Raw genomic sequence first — 17,710 nt, 5'->3', positions numbered from 1 at the left:
AGGAAGTCATTAACTGCCAAATTGTACTGCCATCTTCAGAACGTTTGACAATAGAGGGAGATATTTCCTCTGATGAACTGTAACTTGACAGGGAGACGGAAGAACGATGTTCTGATTAACCTCCTTGATCTTGTGCAGGACCATAAAGGGTTCACTACACAATAAAGCCATCAGCACTGACACACACCTCGCAGAGGTGGTGGCTATAACAAACACAAGCTTATGGGTAAGCGTGGAAAGACGAGTTTTAAAGAGCAGTTTTTGAAGCGGCAAGAGTATTAGATTGAGATCCAACACTAGGAGACCGAACAGGATAGTTGCATGGTAGACCCTCTGAATAAAAGTCTTAATCAAGAAGTGAGAAGGTAATGCTCTCTGGAACAAGATGCCAAGAGCAGAGACCTGATCCTTTATAGTGCTGAGGGCCAAGTGCTGGTGAAGACATGGAGAAGGTAAAGTATGCCTCCGACGTACAGTGATAGACCTTATGAGAAGTAGAAGTTTTATCATGTTGGGAATGATCGATTCAGAAATGCTTCTGTCTGTCAGAACTTGGACTTTAATAACCATGCCATTAAAGCCAGTAAATGTGAAGCACAGTGGTAAATTGGTCCTTGAGACAGAAGTTACAATCTGGAAAAGCATGTAGAGTGTCTGCTAGGAGTCTTATGAGGTTGAAGTACCATGTTAGCTTGGGCCAATGCATAGCTATGAGGATCACCAGAATGCCCTCTGTCTCTATCCTGTGAAGGAGATTAGTGTTGGGCTCAATGTTCGATCCGAAAGTGAGCTCGATTCGAACATCGGCAGTTTGTGTGTTCGGCGAACACGCAAACTGTCAGGGTGTTCGGCAGGCTATTCACCTGCCGTGCATTCGGCACAAGGCACTAGGGATGCACCGATACCGGTATTTTGGTACCGAGTATGAGTACCGATAATTTTTTTTCGGTACTCGCCGATACCAATTACCGAGTATGGGAAGTCCCATTCAGGAAGCCAGGTGGCGTGTAATGACTCACCATCTGGCTTCCTGATTAGCCGGGAAGCCGGGCAGCGTGTAAAGACTCGCCACCCGGATTTCCGATTAACATGAAAGCCGTCCCATACGAATCCCTCAGTGCGGATCTCTGTCCCCTCTCACCTCGGCATGTCCAGCCAGTCACCCCCGGGTCCTCTACAGCCAGGAGCGGCCTTCCTCAGGTACCCAGCCGGAGCCGTCTTGCTGGCCAATCATGGAAGCCGGGCGCAGTGTAATGACGCGGCACCCTGCTTTCCGATTGGCCGGGAGGCCGGCTCCATGCTCCCTCGTCATGAGATGATGAGGAAGCATGAAGCCGGCTTCGCGGTCAATCAGAATGCCGGGCGCTGCGTCATTACACGACGCCTGGCTTCCTGATTGGCCAGCTTCCCGACCGATCAGGAAGTCGGGCAACGTGTCATTACAGGCATCGGAGCATTTGGGTGAGTACGAGTACTCGCCCAAATACTCAGTATCCGCAACGATATCGATACTAGTAACGGTATATCCCTACAAAGCACTGTGCCTTGTGACCCGATTGGCCACAGGTCAGGTGCAAGACTTTGCCCAATCAGGGCACAGAGAACTGTGAAGCCATGATTGGGCAAAGTCATGATGATTCTGCCCAATCATGGCTCACCTGTCACAACTGTAAACAGTTGGACGGAGCTAGCTTTCACTGCTAGCTCTGACCAAATGTTTATTTATATGTTACCGACATTTGTGGCATGACAATGCCATTATGCGGCGGGGACTGGGGTCGTCGTTTTTTTTTTTAATTGTTATTTCTATTTATTGTTTTATTTTTTATTTTGTCGAGTCGTCAATGTTGGACGTCGTGATTGACCATGGATTACATTGGTGGATCAATTTTTTTTTTCTTTAAATAAAAGACTTGTCAAAAACATGTCTTTTGTTTTTTTTCCAAATAAAGATTTTTTTCAAAAGTCTGGACTTTTTATTTACAATTATTTACAATGTATAATTTTATTAACCCTTTGTGGCCAAGGTGCTTTTCCAGCGACGACCCTGAAAAAGCACCTTCCCGGTGCTGAGGGCATGTGGCCTGGTATGGGAGTGGGGGACGCTCGCTCGCCTCCCCCCCTTTTCCGGCTCTGCCAGGCCTATGCTTGGATCAGAGTCTGGTATGGAATCTTAGGGGGGTCCTCATGTCCCCCCCCCCCCATTTTTGGGGGTGGGGTTCCTCCTTAAAATTCCAGCAGACCTTAAGGGTTTGGCATGACTTTGAGGGGGAACCCCACACACTTTTTTTTTTGTTTTTTTTTACATGGGGTCCTTCCTAAATATTCCTACCAGACCTTTGCAGGGAACCCCACGCTTTTTTTTTTTTTTTTTTAAATGTGGTCCCTCCTAATATTCCTACCAGACCTAAAGGTTTTTTTTGGGAGGGGGAACTGCAGTCTTTACAAATGGAAAAAAAAATCATTTTTTTTCTTTGGAAATGTCACTTTTGCTGCAGCATGTTCTATACGTTGTATAGATTTTCCACTTTACAGGAAGGTTAAGGGGACCCCCAGGCACGATATTTAAAGGAACTTTTAATTTCTATTGTTACCCTTTAAGTGATGTTTAAATCAATGCTCCTTTAAAAACTGTATTTAAAAAAAAAATGTTCATTGATTCCTGTCCCCCAGGGCAGTACCCCGATCCCCATACACTTTTTATGGCCAATAACTTGCACATAAGCCCTCTTAATGGGGATAATTGTTTTTGAAAGGTCTACCCCCATAGACTTGCATTGAGTTCCGAGTTCAAACTTTTCAGATGTCCTAAAGCTCGAATTCGAAACGAAAACTCGGACCTGTTCGGCTTATGACTAAAGGACATGAGGAATGAGTTTTAAGGGAGAAAAGGCATAGATCAGGATATACTGATCACATGGCAAAACCAGACCATCCATTGTTTCTGCTAGAGGATCTCTGTACCTGGAGACACACCTGTGCAGTTTACTGTTAAACCTGGAGGCCAGGAGTTCCGGCATCCCCCATCTGTGACACAGGTCCTGGAACACATCATCATGCCAGAAATGAGAAAATAAATCTTTAACTATCAGCGCTGTAGCTGAGGGCTACAGCTATTTGTTCCAAGCATTCTATGACTAAGGGATTAACCACAATAGGAATCAGATTGCTTCTGAAGAAGGAATTGCCTAGACCAATTTGCGATTGACACATCAACATCACAGCTAGAACAGGGTAAAGAGCAAAACCTGCTATAGAGCACAGAACTCCACAGATTGCCTCCAGCCTGTTATGGATTGGGACTCACAGGTATGAACTGTAGGGCTGCAGCTAACGATTATTTTCATGATCGATTAGTTGGCCGATTATTAATGGACACATTTAGAGAAAAGAGTCCAAGCAGTGTAGGCTGACGAAGTCAGCTAAAGCTGGAAGTTCAAATACAAGGCAGGGTGCTGCAATGCGGAGTAGGTGGCATGGGATGCTGAGTAGGTGGCATGGGGTCCCCCAGGATGTGGAATCTAAGAGCCAGCCAGTATTCGCCAGAGCTCCTGATGGTGGAGATGGACTTGGCTGCGTGCTGACCCCAGGTCACAAACCCTAGGTCCACCCAACTCACCTAACAGGTACAGGGTACGAATCAAAGGTTAGGGACAGCCAGTAGACAGGGCTTTCCAAGGACAAGCCAAAGGTTTGGTACACAGGAAAACTTCCAGGAATTCAGGGTAAATCACAAATGGGGGACTCGGCAACTAGCTTGGGAAAGCGTTGCTTGGGCCGCGTGCTGTTCGCTGCCCTGAGTATAAATAGAGACAGGAAGAGGGAGGATCCACAGGATTGGCTACAAGCAGACTGCACTGAGATTGGCCAAGAAGCTGCATAAGAAACAGCAGGAGAGGTCGGCCGACGCCTAAAGCTTACAAACAGGTGCAAAACTGTTTGCCTATATCTACTGCTTGATAGCAGTAGATATAGGCAAAAAAAACCCAAAGGGTTTAGAACCCCTTTAAGAGGGGCTGCTTCATTTAGCTGCTGTCATACAGACCAGCTCCAGTAGTGATGTCTTGATTGAAGAAAAAAGTGAGGGCAAAAAGTAGGTTAGTGTTTCCCCAGCAAAGCTAAAGAAAAAGTGTACAGCCTTCTAGGACACTAGCAAATAACTGAGGCATGCTGGTTGTAGGAGGGGTTATCATGGGCTGGTCCACATTTGTTGTTTACCATTGTGCATTTCTTCTATAGGCAGCAGTATAACCTGACACCTAATTGACAAGAACGATAATAACTTAACCCATTACGATTAGGGATAATTTTGTATTCAGGCTTTATTCATTATGACCTTTTTTTACTGTGTTATAAAGGATTTATTTTGCCCCCTAAGTTTAAAGTGTAACTTTAGACAAAACTTGTTTTTTCCGTTTTGGAAAGTGTATGGAAGAGATAGAACCTCTGTCAAGTTTTTACTGCTTATTGAGACATCATTGAGGACATTTCCCCCCTTCCTTTCTGCCCAACTGAAAAAGTATTTACCTAGGCAAGAAGCGAGGGGAAATCTCCAGTGGTGACAGAGCTGATGGGTGGTCTAGATTTCACCTACTTTACTAGCAATAAATGTTATTGCAGTCTGCTCTTGGAGGTCTTCCCTCACTTCTAGCCCTGGGGACAATGTTGCCACTGGGACAGGAAGTGAAAGGAACTCTTCCCTCTGAGGTCCATACAGAGCAGTAAGAACTGACACAGGTTCTAATTCTTCTCTACCCAAAAAAAAAAAAAATATTGTTTTAGCTTGCGATATATAATGCTCTGCTATTCTTGTTCACAGAGCTGTTCGCTGTGTGAACAGTTTATAAATACATGTCAAAGTCTATGTAAACCCTACATCTATTTTTAGCATGTCTAACTGTATAGAGTTTCCTTATTCTTACCTGGAGCACTTTAAGCAGCAGCATTGTCAGCCTTCCTTATTTGGCTGTTGAGCTGTCTATCTGATAGACCTGATATAACGCCCAATGGCCAACTGAAGGAGCTCACACAAGAGGCTGAGAACGCTGCTTTTACTTGCAATGCAGCATTGTCTTAGCATTGCCAGCCTGTAACAGAAAGTGCTGTTACTAGTAGGATCTGCAGGTAAGAAACTCTGCAATAGATTCATTTAAAAAAACTTGTGGAAGGTACATGTTCATTTGCTAAAAGATAGGCATTATTTTGTTTATGTTATTTTGAGATATTTTTTTTTCCATTTGTATTAGTGTATAGGGGATGCACATAGGGGATGTTCTCAACAGGCAGAGTCTAACTCCCTCAGTTTTGCATTTGTTCGTCTGTTCACCGGTATAATATCCTATGTCAAATTACATTAGTTGCTTATTAAAATATGTTCTGTTACTATATCACTATATTTTGCTGGGGACTCCCCAACTACTCACCCACTTGAAACCTCTCACTAACCCCAACCATTTTCACAACAGAACAACCAATTTTCATCTATCCACCATACATGCATAAGCCCCCATAACCACTTCATTTTTTGAATAGGCTGCACATTTTCCTAGGTTTAGTCTGCCACTTGTCATAATCGTCTCTCTCATACTCACTTTACCTTTTCATACCTGTACCCACTTGTGTTTCACATGTTACCTGTTCTATTTCTCCCCTTTTTCCCACATTATCCACAAACTGAAGAAAAAAAAAAGAAGACAGAAATCGCTCGCCAGTTTGATCACAAAAATTTAAAAGCTTGTGGGTGCACCCAACCAATCTTTATCCCAATCCCAACCAATCTTTTTTATCCCCCCTCTACCAATCCCTCCACTGGCTTCCACTCGACCAGAGGATAAAATTCAAAATATTAACAGTCACCTATAAAGCCATCCACAACTCTGCCCCCGGATATATCTCAGACCTTGTCTCAAAGTACCACCCTAACCGTCCCCTCCGCTCTTCACAAGACCTCCTGCTTTCCAGCTCCCTTGTCCACTCCTCCCATACTCGCCTCCAGGACTTCTCTAGAGTCTTATTGTAAAGCGCTGAGCAAACTGTTGGCGCTATATAAATACTATGTAATAATAATAATAATAATAATCTTTAGACCAAACAGTGGCACACACACTTAGACGAAGCTCTCATTGAAATAAAGCAAAGAACTCCTGCCATGAAATGTAACATCTTTTCCCAAACAAAATTCTATTAGAGCACGACAACAGAAATCATTGCATCTAACTTTATCCCTAGAATAAAAGACAGCAATGGGCAGACCCACCAGAGATTCAAATGCTACTGCAGACCAGGTTTACACTTACTACTCTCAAATGTATAACCTGCCACCAAGACATGCTCCTCCTGACAAGAACAAATAATAGTCCCTTTATCATTAGAGAATTCCTCATGAAAAATAACCTACAGTACCTTCCTTAGACTTCTCATACATGCAAAATTTGTAATCCCCATACTGAAGGCGACCTCAAAATTGGCTTAATCTCTAATGAAACAAAGCAAATGTCCAGACCCTGGTGGCTTCACAACCCAACATTTTAAAAAACCTTTTTCTGCTCTTAGCACACACCTCCACTTTTGCAGCCAAATTGGGATAACACCTATTTTATATTTGTTAAATGTTCTCATTCACATAGCATAAGTTAAAAAAACGAATTTAACAAATGCTTCTTGCAGTTTAAATTACTTTTATTTGGGTTAAGGTTTCTACTAGGTTCTTAAGGGTTAACATTTCTACTTGTTTCTTATTAGTAAGGGGTTGTGAGGGGTGAGGGGTGAGGGTTTCGTTCATTATCTTCTGTATAGTAGATCTGAACAATGCCTGTCCTAACCAAGGGTAAAAATATTACAGTCCAGGCTTCTGATGTTAACGACATTAGTGAGAGAAACACAATCCTCAAATTTCAGTCCCAAGTCTTTCTATTAGGACAGATCACTGTGAATGTGCTGAGAAAAACCTGTTGCCTGCTGCAACAAAACATGTAAAAAGTAAGGAGTATTTTGTTTAAACGATTTTTTGTTATGCTGTGTGAATGGGAACACATCACAAACATATAGAAAGGTTTTCTCAAATTTGACTTCATAAATAAAAATACACTTTAAGGCTCTAAGCATCCTATCATCTAACCCACAGCCTCATCTGTCATTCCTCCATTCACCTAGTTACGTAGTAGATATGGTAGGAAAAAAGACATAGGTCTATTCATTCCAACCTATGTGTGTGGGTGCCAGATGAAGTTATCTATTCTAAGAGTGTACCTATCCCTAAATGTTGTGCTCATCAACGAAGACATCTAGAAGTTTTTTGAATTTTGGCAATGCTTCCACTTCTGGAGAAGGGTGTTACACATTTTTGTTGCAGTGACCTAAAGTAGCCCCTCTGCAATTGCAGATTAAACCTCCTTTCCTCTAACTTTTCTTAAGCACCTCCTCCTCTAAGGTAAATATGTTTAGACTGCTTAATCGTTCCTCATAGCTGAGGCCCTTTAGCACCCTTATTAATGTGGAAGTAAAGTCAATAAAATAAAAAATCGCTGGGAGCTGGACATTTTTGGCAGAAGAGATATGCAAAGTTTCTTCTGCCAAAAATATTTGTAATTCCCCCAGCGATATTTTATTTTTTGCGTGCGTCATGCAGTTTACACACTTAGCCCATTCCTAGGATTTCTAAGATGCCGTGAATGGGCCAAATGCAGGGGAGGATTCAACACCTGTGCATCATGAGGGTAGTAGAATATATAAAGACACCGGCACTCCAAATAGTGAATCAAATACGTCTGTTTATTGACATATGAGCAGCATAACGTGATGCACTCAATGCGGCGTTTTGGGGTCTCACAGGGTCCCCTTCATCAGGCAGAACAACTGATCACGTTATGCTGCTTGTGCATCAATAAACAGATGTATTTGATTCACTATTTGGAGTGCCGGTGTATCTATGTATTCTACTTGCTAAATATCACGGTGGCCAGTCGTCGACAGCCGCAGCACCCACCTTTATTACTTTGGAACGGCAGTTTCGAGTGCGATAGGTTCATGGACTTCACATCATGAGGGGCTATAACACCCTTAACTTAGGTAGGATATGGAGCTCAGCTGCGGAACCCCGTTCCGCGTCACACACCCAAGACCAAGGGTATTGTGCAGCAATGAATCTCGCCACTAGGTTCTAAGCATCATTGCACCAATCTCCCCCGAAGTATGTTACCTGCCTGCCCCTAGTAACTAGCGTCCTGTATACGGGTTTTAGCTTCTTTAGTCACGAGGGTAGTGCAGTATGTTATTGCTAGCAGGTACAGGAGGTGGTGTGGTAACCAAGGTATGAATATTATCAATAGGTTGAGCACTTGTTATAGGTAATTTATCAACCAGGTGAGTATACTGCACAGGACCTGGCAGGCAGACCGGGTAGAGTAGCAATAGATTCGGTATACACAATAACTGTCTGTTCACTTCACAATTTAGTATTGGTAGTATGGTTGTCAAAGTGCTAAGAGGTTTAGAAATACACAAGTTCACAGTCCCGGTTTGCACAGTAAGCACCGCCTATGAACTACCACCGGGTGGCAGTAGAGAGCTTAACTCAGTACTTGCAGTTAGATGCTAAGGAAGCTGATCCTCCCCTTAGATCATAGAGTCCTGGAGTGGATGAAGAGGCAGCAGTGAACGTCCAGGGTTCGGCCCGAGCTGTGAGGGGAGACGGAGGCTCTGTGAGGAGAGGTAGGGTAGGTAGTCCCTGCTGTGCTGTGGTGCCAGTGTCTATCTGGCATCCGCATCGGTTGCTGGAACGCCAGACAAGTGAAGGATTGCGGCTTAAGACGAGGAGGGGGCGGAGCGGCGTGATGTCAGCGGCCCGGGGGCGGAACCCCGTGGCGTGTCCGTGACGTCACACGGGTGAGCCGCCGGGAGCCGTTACACACGCAATGGTTGAAAATGACTTCAGAAAACCCCGGAGGTAGACAGCTGGAGGCAGAAAAATCAAGCACTAGAGATAGCCACATTTGTAATGTGAATGTGCCCTATTGTGCAAGTATGCTGCCTACTTCTAAAGAGAACACTAAGATTTTCTCTGATAATTATTACAAAACCGTATTGCCTCATAACGGAATTAGTCTGAGAGAGGACATGGTAAAGATATTTGTTAACTGCAGGAAAAGTTATAAATATGCAGCAGTGTTTGCTAAAACCCTTACAATGCATATAGATCACCTAGGGCAATTGTGTTTTTCTAAACAAAAGTGGAGTTATACTTTAAAGGAATATGTTTGTAAAGATAAAAATTGGTAGAAGAGAAAACAGAGAAAGAGAGGGAATGAAAAGGTAAGATAACCAATTTATATTATCACCAATATAGCACAGATGTAAACAGTGCGGTAGGCCACGACATTGAATTATGCATCTGGGGAGGTGAAGGGAGGGGTAATTTAGATCTCAATGAGAGCAAAAAGGTGCTTTGATTGAAAGTAAACTGGTCCTTTATCTCAAAAATGAATATTTGTACCAAAGTTACCCTTACCGTAAAGTTTAAATATGTATGTTGCATCTGTCCACATTAGCAAGTGCTGTAAAATTGCATCACTCTCTTTAACATAGTTTCCTTGGTTATCCTTTGGCCATGAATTTTCTATAACACTTGACACCAAACGTCCAAAATTTTCCAGATTGTAAGAACTTAACTTGCTAAGAATATTGGTCTCTGACTATATGAAAAGAAAAACGTATATGGAAAAGTTGAGTTTAGTTCAGTTACTAATCTGTCCTTAAATCTACTCGTGCAAGTCAACAAAAACACATACTGTAAATAATCACCGCCCACCGCTGCCATGTACACAGAGATAGGCTGTTGTGTACAATGTTAGGCAACCACTTGGATACAGTAGTTCTCAGAGAAAATAGTGCTACAACACTAGTTTTAGCTACCAGGCAGTGCGTACATAAAATTAAATTGCTACCCCATGCCCCAGTAGTTTCTTTTTCCAGACTGGTGTCCCTTAATCTACAACGTTTTACTTTCTTCAAAACTGCTAATTTAACCAATTCAGCAATTTTAACTTTGGGGCTCATGAATAAAGCAAGACCTTGGACATTACGTATAATACAGAGGCCATGCGTTTCTTTTGCATAAACAGGACTTCCTATTAGCAGCACTGTTTCTATTATTTTTTTTAATTTCTATGTGATTTAAAGAACAAATATTTTAAAAAAACATAGGGAAAAAACAGATATAATTTTAAAACAACTAGTGCTGCTCTAGGTAGAAAGTAATAATTCATAAAATTATGTTTCCCATATAAATGATGGTTTACTTACAAATTAAATAAAGGCTTTACAAAAAACAAAAACATTAATTCAATTTTCTAAGAATAATATAAACATTGTTTTAAAGCAAGCCTGTCAGCAATCTCAAAATCCAAATACTGCCCCTGTAAAGTCACTACTTACCGGTGCCTGCACTACTGAACACCACTCTGATTAAGAGGAATTGTAGCTGAAGTATGTGCAAACATTGGCACTTCCAGTACTACCAATCTCCTATGTCTCCTGCAGTGCTCAGTAGTTCCTGCTGCCAACTTCCATGCCACTTCTGTGTCCTGTAGTGATGGGAGAAACCACTTAATGCAGCAAAGCGCCAGAAGATTGCATCCCTGGAAGTGTCAGTTTCTGCAGAGGACTTCAACAGAAGAAGACTTCAACAGAGGATTTCTCAGGATGGGGCAACATTTGGCAGCAGGGAGGCAGAAACGTTTAAGTATCCACTTTCTTCTTAAAGGTACATTTATAAGAATTTTTAGTGCTGAGGCAGGGTGGCTTAGAATAAATGGATATATCTTAACAGTCATTCAGCAATGGACATAAGCACACGTTTTGATATAGAGAGAGAGAGTCGCTAAAAAGAACCATCTAAAAGTCTGAACTGGGAATTGGTAAGATTGTGAAAACAACATGATCATTGGGCAAGCACCAGAACTTCTACTCCTTAGATCTTTTAAAAGTGCAACCTTGCCTATCAGGGATAGCTGTGTGATGTTAGCCTGTATTGACCTATGTCTTACACAAGCTCAAAACTGATAACTGACACTCTGTTTAGGCTGCTGGGTGGGTAAAACTGTCAATTAACAAAGCTCTTACTTTTCATTTATGTAATAATAACAGCACCTTTGTAATATGATGGTATTTGTAGTGTGTTAGCAGTGAGCTTAGGCAGGAAAAGGTAGTAAACCTAATACTTCTGCACTGACAGGGAGAAAATACAAGTAAATAAAAAATGTCAAGTAATCCACAAGATGTAAGTTTGAACGAGTAAAACAATTCAAGAGTGAAGATTCAGATAATTATATGTGCCCAATAATGACTGGTTCCCATTCAGGTAATCTTTACAATAATAACTTGTAGTCAAGGAAAGTAGACTAGAATGTGCCATTAAGACAGCTTTTGCATACTTATCTAACCACACATATCCTTTTTAAGAAATACACTTAAGTGTGATTTACTTTATAGTTTGGTGGACTTTACCTGGCAAGCCAAATGCACTGCTTCAATTGCACAGTCTTCAAAGCATTTGTTAATGGACGGGTGAAGACTTTTAAATTCATTCTGTTCTTTACAATACACAGAAATTTGATCAATTGCTTCTTCCTATAACAAAAATAAAAACAAAAACAGTGTATTGGTATCATTTCTATTTTTAAAGAATGAAAAGAGGACTATGACCAAACCTTTTTTGGCGTTAGTTCTCTTTTGTTTTTTGGGTCGCAGGAAAACATTTACTAATGTACTCTTGTGACCCAAACTCAGCAAATAGCAGGCTATTGCTCACTATATGCTGACAGCGCAGAACTGCGCTGTAGCCAGGTAAGATCAAGACAATATTGTTGGGCTCCACCACGCTACTTGATTGACAGCTGGCTCTGCCTCTGTGCCTGTCCCGTCCGTGGCATCAGGGTTGAGGGCTCTTGAGAGGAGTACTGAGGCTAGATGTTTTGATGTTTTCAAGAAGCTATGTAAAGCACCCTGCCAGCCCCTCCCACCCGCCATGATCTGTCTGTATAGCATAGAGAAACACAGAGAAGCAGTGAGGATGTCACTGGGTCTAAAATAAGGTATGTAACAAAAATGGAAATGTTTTATTTAAAAATGAAATTTGCATGTCACTGAGAGGAGGAGAACCAGGAAAGACAATTATAAATATATTAAACTTTAGCTTTAAATGTACCTGTTTAATCTTCCTAAGTAAAACAGGGACAAGAGCATTCTTCCACCTCTGAGTTGCATTTTCACCAGCCTTAAGGAACAGATGCCACGCCTAGATCAAACAGGGTGTGTTTTAAATAATTACAAAAACATAATAATGAACTGCAATTGACACATTTTCTAACATGGCATAAGTCTTATCATAAAGCTGTGGGAAACATTGAAGCTTTATTGGGGGAAACACTTTACTTTAGAAATAAGCTCTCATTTTTAACCATAATGCTGTATTAATAATTACGAATTATTACTAACATTAGCAAAAATTACTGAAAACTGCTCAACCTTCTACAAAACAATCAGTCAAATATACAAAAACATTTACCCAGAGTTCTGAGTGGAAACTACGCTTTCCATATGGTATAAAAGTAAATTTATGTCCATAGACATCTTCCAGCCATTTTTCTGTCAAAAACAATGCTTCTTCCAAAACCTTTTCCAGATCAGGTACTTGTGAGTTAGATTCTGACGTATCCTCTGTTTGTTGTTGCTAAAAGTAGTGAAAACAAAGAATAACAAAGCAATATATGTCTGCACAATACCAATGTTAAAATGCTATTATTATCCATTAAATTAATCAACAAAACATCAGGATCAACTCTAATGTCTAGATCCTAATAATGGAAATATATGTGTCTCTGGACTCTTACTAACAGCAGCAGAGGACTATGGGTAAGAGCACAACACTAGCAATAATAGATGTGGCTCCTACAGCAGGATATTCATAACTGGTTACCCACAGACATTAGACATTCCATTAGCACACAAACGTTTTTCATCCGATGAAAAAACACTATTTTTTGCAAAATAAATACACAATTATTTATACATATTTCTGGCAACAACTTTACCCTCATCCTTCTCCACTTTGTTTTTTTCACAAAAAAAAGGGTTTGTTTTGATACAATTGTACTGGGGTTATGTTATATTATATAGATATGTCAGGTGCAAATAGCTTTCAATTAAAGCCCATGTAAACACTGATTTTAAATCAGCTCAATACAATCCAAGTGCATCAAAGAGCATTTTTTTTAGAAAGTAAAGTAAACCTGAGTAAAAAAGATCATGCTGTAAATGTAGGACCCTTTCCGTCTGTGTAGAAGCAGTGGTCTCTCTGCAGAAGTCCCACATGGCCCCTGATGAGTCAGAGCTTGCAATATCAGCAGGGAGCATGACATTAGCTGTTTGCAGAGCTATAGGTGTGACTCATCAGAGGACATGGCATAACAATGCAGAGAGAGGGTCCTTCTCTAAAGCATGTTGGCAGATTGTGGAAAAGGAACTGACCTTGCACATCTTTTGGTTTGATACACCTGGTAAATATTTTGCAGATTTGACCTGAAAGTTCAGCTGGCCTTTAATGACTTTCTAAGGCAGTATTCTTCAAACATACTAAATATCTGCAGTCTGTACTCACCGGTAAACCTGAGATGCATAACAGTGTTAAGATTATTTCAGCTGAAAGAGGTGGGAGCTGATGTTCAGTCTTCAATGATGGGGTACAGCAGATGATTTTGTGCAGGTCCAGGCTAGCTTTGCAACACTTTTGAAAATCATCAGCATTAGGAGGCCTGCACATGACAAGAAATGACCAAGAATGATGGAACATTTTAGGAAAGTTAGAGAGTAAATTATCCCCTATAGCAGTTTAAAAGAATATTAGATTTTTTTAGCAAATGAACGTACACATGCCCACTTAAAGTGCTAGCATACAGTATTTCTCAAACTGTATAAAAGAGCTAGCTGAGAGCCATTTACCATTTGCAATCTTACTCACTCAGGCAGATATTAATGTCACAAATGTATGTAGTTCAGAGACTGCAGGACCAGCCAGCTTGCGTCTTCACCTTATAATGCACGTGCCCTGGTGTGCACTGTGAAGGGCGATGTTACTTTTTTTCTTTAAAGTGACACTAAGCTCTGGAGTTAAACCTTAAAAATGCATTCATGCACCTTAACTATTGTTAAAAATGTATCTTATTTGTTCATCACTCAGCTGTAGATCTTCACATAATCTCTGAATTGTTGCTGACACTGTCCTTCCCTCTGGAGGGAGCCTACTTTTGTACTTTTTTGTGAGTGTGTTGAAAAGTAGCCACCGCTCCAAGCTCACTCCTGTGATGGACTACAATCTCGCATTAAGTTTGCTAATTTGTATTGAGATTGTACTCCATTACGGGAGCGAGCTTGGAGCGGTGACTATGTTACAATAAGTACAGGGACCATGGGGAACAAAAGTAGCCGCCCTCCAGAAGGAAGGACAGTGTCAGCACCAATTCAGAGATGATTTGAGGATCTACAGCTGAGTGATACACAAATAAGCTATGTTTTTGATAATAGTTAACCACCTGCTGTCCGGCCGTTGTAATTAAATGGCCGGACAGCGGCTTCTTGGATGCTGGTGGGAATTTTTAAACGTCCGTCTCCGTCCTGCCCGTGCCTGCCGCTAGGCAGTGCACGCGAGCGGGAAATCAGCTTGAAATGTAAACAGCCAGCGTTGAGACGCCCGATCGCTTCTGCCAACCTGTGATCTATGGTCCAGAACAGCTGCAGTTAATGCCCAGATTTGTGGGTTAGGTACAACACTACACAGGCTGGCAGTTTTAAAGTGGAAAAAAAAAACCCTAACTATGTCATGGCCACTGCAGTGACAAGCATAGTACACGGCCATCACAAAGAAGTACCAGATTTTTGCTGATGTTGATTGGCACTGTGATCAAGACAAAATGTAGACATGAAAATACCACCAACTACTTGATTGAAGAATTACCCAAGTCCCTAAGTATGCTTTGCATAGTGTCCAAACATTCTGCATGTGACCGTAAGACTGATGTAAATGTGGAACTATGTCAAGTGCTGCATAAGTTGTCGGTGCTATATAAACACCTGTAATACATAATAAATAAATACCCAGAGGTATACAATTATTCAGCATTGTGATTTCAGTGAACACTGGAGTGAATTAAGAATGCAAAGCAAAAATGTTACAGTTAGAACATGTTCAAAGATTAACTTGCATTCTAATTTAAAGTGACACTAAACTCAGAAGTTAAATCTTAAAAATACATTCAAATACCCTATTAACAAAAATGTATCTTATTTATGTATCACTCGGCTCTAGATCCACAAATCATTTCTGAATCATTTCTGAATCATACTAACACTATCCTTCCTTCTGGAAGCTTGCTTCACCCCAACCTTGCTTTCGTGATGGACTACAATCTCAATACAACTTAGTAAACTAAATCTGAGCTTGTAGTCCATCATAGGAGTAAGCTTGGAGTGGTGGCTACTTTAAAACACACACAGGGACCATGGGGAACAAAAGTAGCCACCCTCCAGAACGAAGGACAGTGTCAGCACCAATTCACAGATGATTTGAGGAACTACAGCTGAGTGATACACAAATAAAATAATTTTTTTGTTAATAGTTAAGGTACCTAAATGCATTTTTAAGATTTACCTCCTGAGCTTAGTGTCACTTTAAGTGAGAAATTATTTATTCAACAGAAACAAGTAGCTGCCTCCATTGCACGGGTTTACAACTATATGTATACACTATTTAACTGTTTTCAGGGGGAAAAGGTAAAGTGAAATGAATGGGTTGGTGTGGTAGAGGGGGATCGGGGGAAGAGGGCAATTGCCTCCTCCCCTGAGAAAAATTCTGCTCCCTACCTCTGCTGTCCGCTCTGAAGGTGCTGCCAAGCAGGATGACGTCCTTGTGTGTGGGTGGCGCTCAAAGTGTACCCGCTCCTGCACCCCACAGGCCGCTGCTGGCAGCATCTCTCCCTCCTGTACCCGGCCGCCAAGGAGAAGGTGCTGCGGGTAGGTGTCCGGGTGGGTGAAGGCTGGTACAGGGGGGCCTGGGTGGATGAAAACTGATAAGGGTGAAGACTGGTACAAGGCGGCTGGAGGTGCCTGCTGGAGAAGTTAACGGCTGACACAGGGGGGCCTAGAGAGGGTGAAGACTGTTACAGGGGGCCGGGAGAGGGTGAAGACTGGTGCAGCGTGGGGGCCCTGTAGCTGGTGGTATTCTGCATTGCTGTATAACTTATTGCTGGGATTCGTAGTCCTCTATACAGTGGCAGAACTACCAGGGTCACAGTGGACGCAGCTGTGACCCTGCACTAGCATTCCGCCACTTGAGGCGGCCCGGATAGTTGGAAAGGGGCCCAGATAACCACCAACATTGCTGGTTACCAGACCCCCTTCCTTCAATCTGGGGCCCTCCATCCTTTACACTGCGTCTGGATCGTGTGTAACACAGACAGCTGCTCCACAGCAATAAAACACAGTAATGTGCAGTGTGGATGACAGACCCATTTTAATGACAGTAATGTGCCAAATGTTGTTTAGAAGGGATTCCAAAAGTGTCAGGATGTGTAAAAAAAAAAAAAGGCACAATAACTGTTATACATAACAAACAACTGCAACATAATGTATTATTGCAATATTCTGTTCTGTTAGCAACACTTTATTTTCTGGCAGTGCCCCTCCTGAGACTTGACTCTGGATCCGCCCCTGGTTAATGTTAACAACCCTATTTCTTAGTTCATCACTACATCACTCCCAGTCTGTATGACTATTTTCACATTTCTTCCAATTCCAGGTGTCTATCTTCAGTGTAAAACCCAAACTTTGGCAAAGATGAGGCCTGACTGCTTGTATCCAGACACTGGATAGAGACGTTCCCAAGGAAATTTCACTTTACCCACCTTAACATCCCCATCACCACCAATTCCTATTTGGATAACGTACTTAGCATGAAACTTAATATACTCACTTGCCCTGTTTTTCCATGAGTTGTATCAGTTTCTTTAAAATATGTTCAATTTTCTGCAATTACAAACAGGATAAATGGAAAGTGAAATATATAAACATAAAGCTGTATTGATCAGCAGCAGTTAAAAGAAAGTATAGCTAACAATATGTGCAGACAATCATTAATGATGCAATATAGGAAGAAAAAACACAAGGTTTCCTAAAAATCATTATTATGTCAGATGAGTTTTCAGTTATTCGAAAAATAAGATGGAACTCTAGATTCCAGAGCCATGATCCCAGTGCTGGTATCTTTTGGCACACAGCAGCTGGTCTTTGGTTCAGAGGATCCCAAAGCAGGAGAGTTGAGTATGGAAACAAAGGTTGAAGTCTACATTAGAGAGAGTTACTGTTAGGGTTGAGGTTACTGAAAATCCTCCAGTTTTTTTGCCTACCGTTGAGGAGTATGGACCTAGCTCCCCGCCGGGGATCTAGTGTCCCTTTATTTTGTTTTTTATTTCTTTTGTTTCTTTGTTGACCTTCAATCAACAGCTGAGCTGGGTGACAGGCTGCATCCTATAGATCCTTGTAGTTTCCCAGCTCAGCCTAGTAGATCTCAGCTGTAAGGCAGGTTCGACTGCAACAGCCCCTCCTGGGATCTGGGGGAGCCTATTAGATACCTCACGGGGGCACGCATATGACCTACTGGCCA

General features: G+C 41.7%; 1 protein-coding gene across 1 annotated transcript in view; it reads right to left on the bottom strand.

The window, feature by feature from the left end:
- Positions 1-17,710, bottom strand: part of LOC108785792 (E3 ubiquitin-protein ligase RNF213-like) — a 165,172-nt gene that overhangs the window by 119,298 nt on the left and 28,164 nt on the right. The window contains 5 exon segments of the mRNA XM_018554940.1: positions 9,506-9,689; positions 11,503-11,625; positions 12,203-12,292; positions 12,563-12,727; positions 15,913-16,100. Of these exon segments, the coding sequence (XP_018410442.1) occupies positions 9,506-9,689; positions 11,503-11,625; positions 12,203-12,292; positions 12,563-12,727; positions 15,913-16,100 (750 nt within the window).

The sequence above is a fragment of the Nanorana parkeri genome, unplaced genomic scaffold (assembly GCF_000935625.1).
Source record: "Nanorana parkeri isolate BGI_ZX_2015 unplaced genomic scaffold, ASM93562v1 scaffold179, whole genome shotgun sequence".
Classification (NCBI taxonomy): domain Eukaryota; kingdom Metazoa; phylum Chordata; class Amphibia; order Anura; family Dicroglossidae; genus Nanorana; species Nanorana parkeri.
Note: the sequence above shows the minus strand (reverse complement) of the source record. Positions and strands in the feature narration are given on the sequence as shown.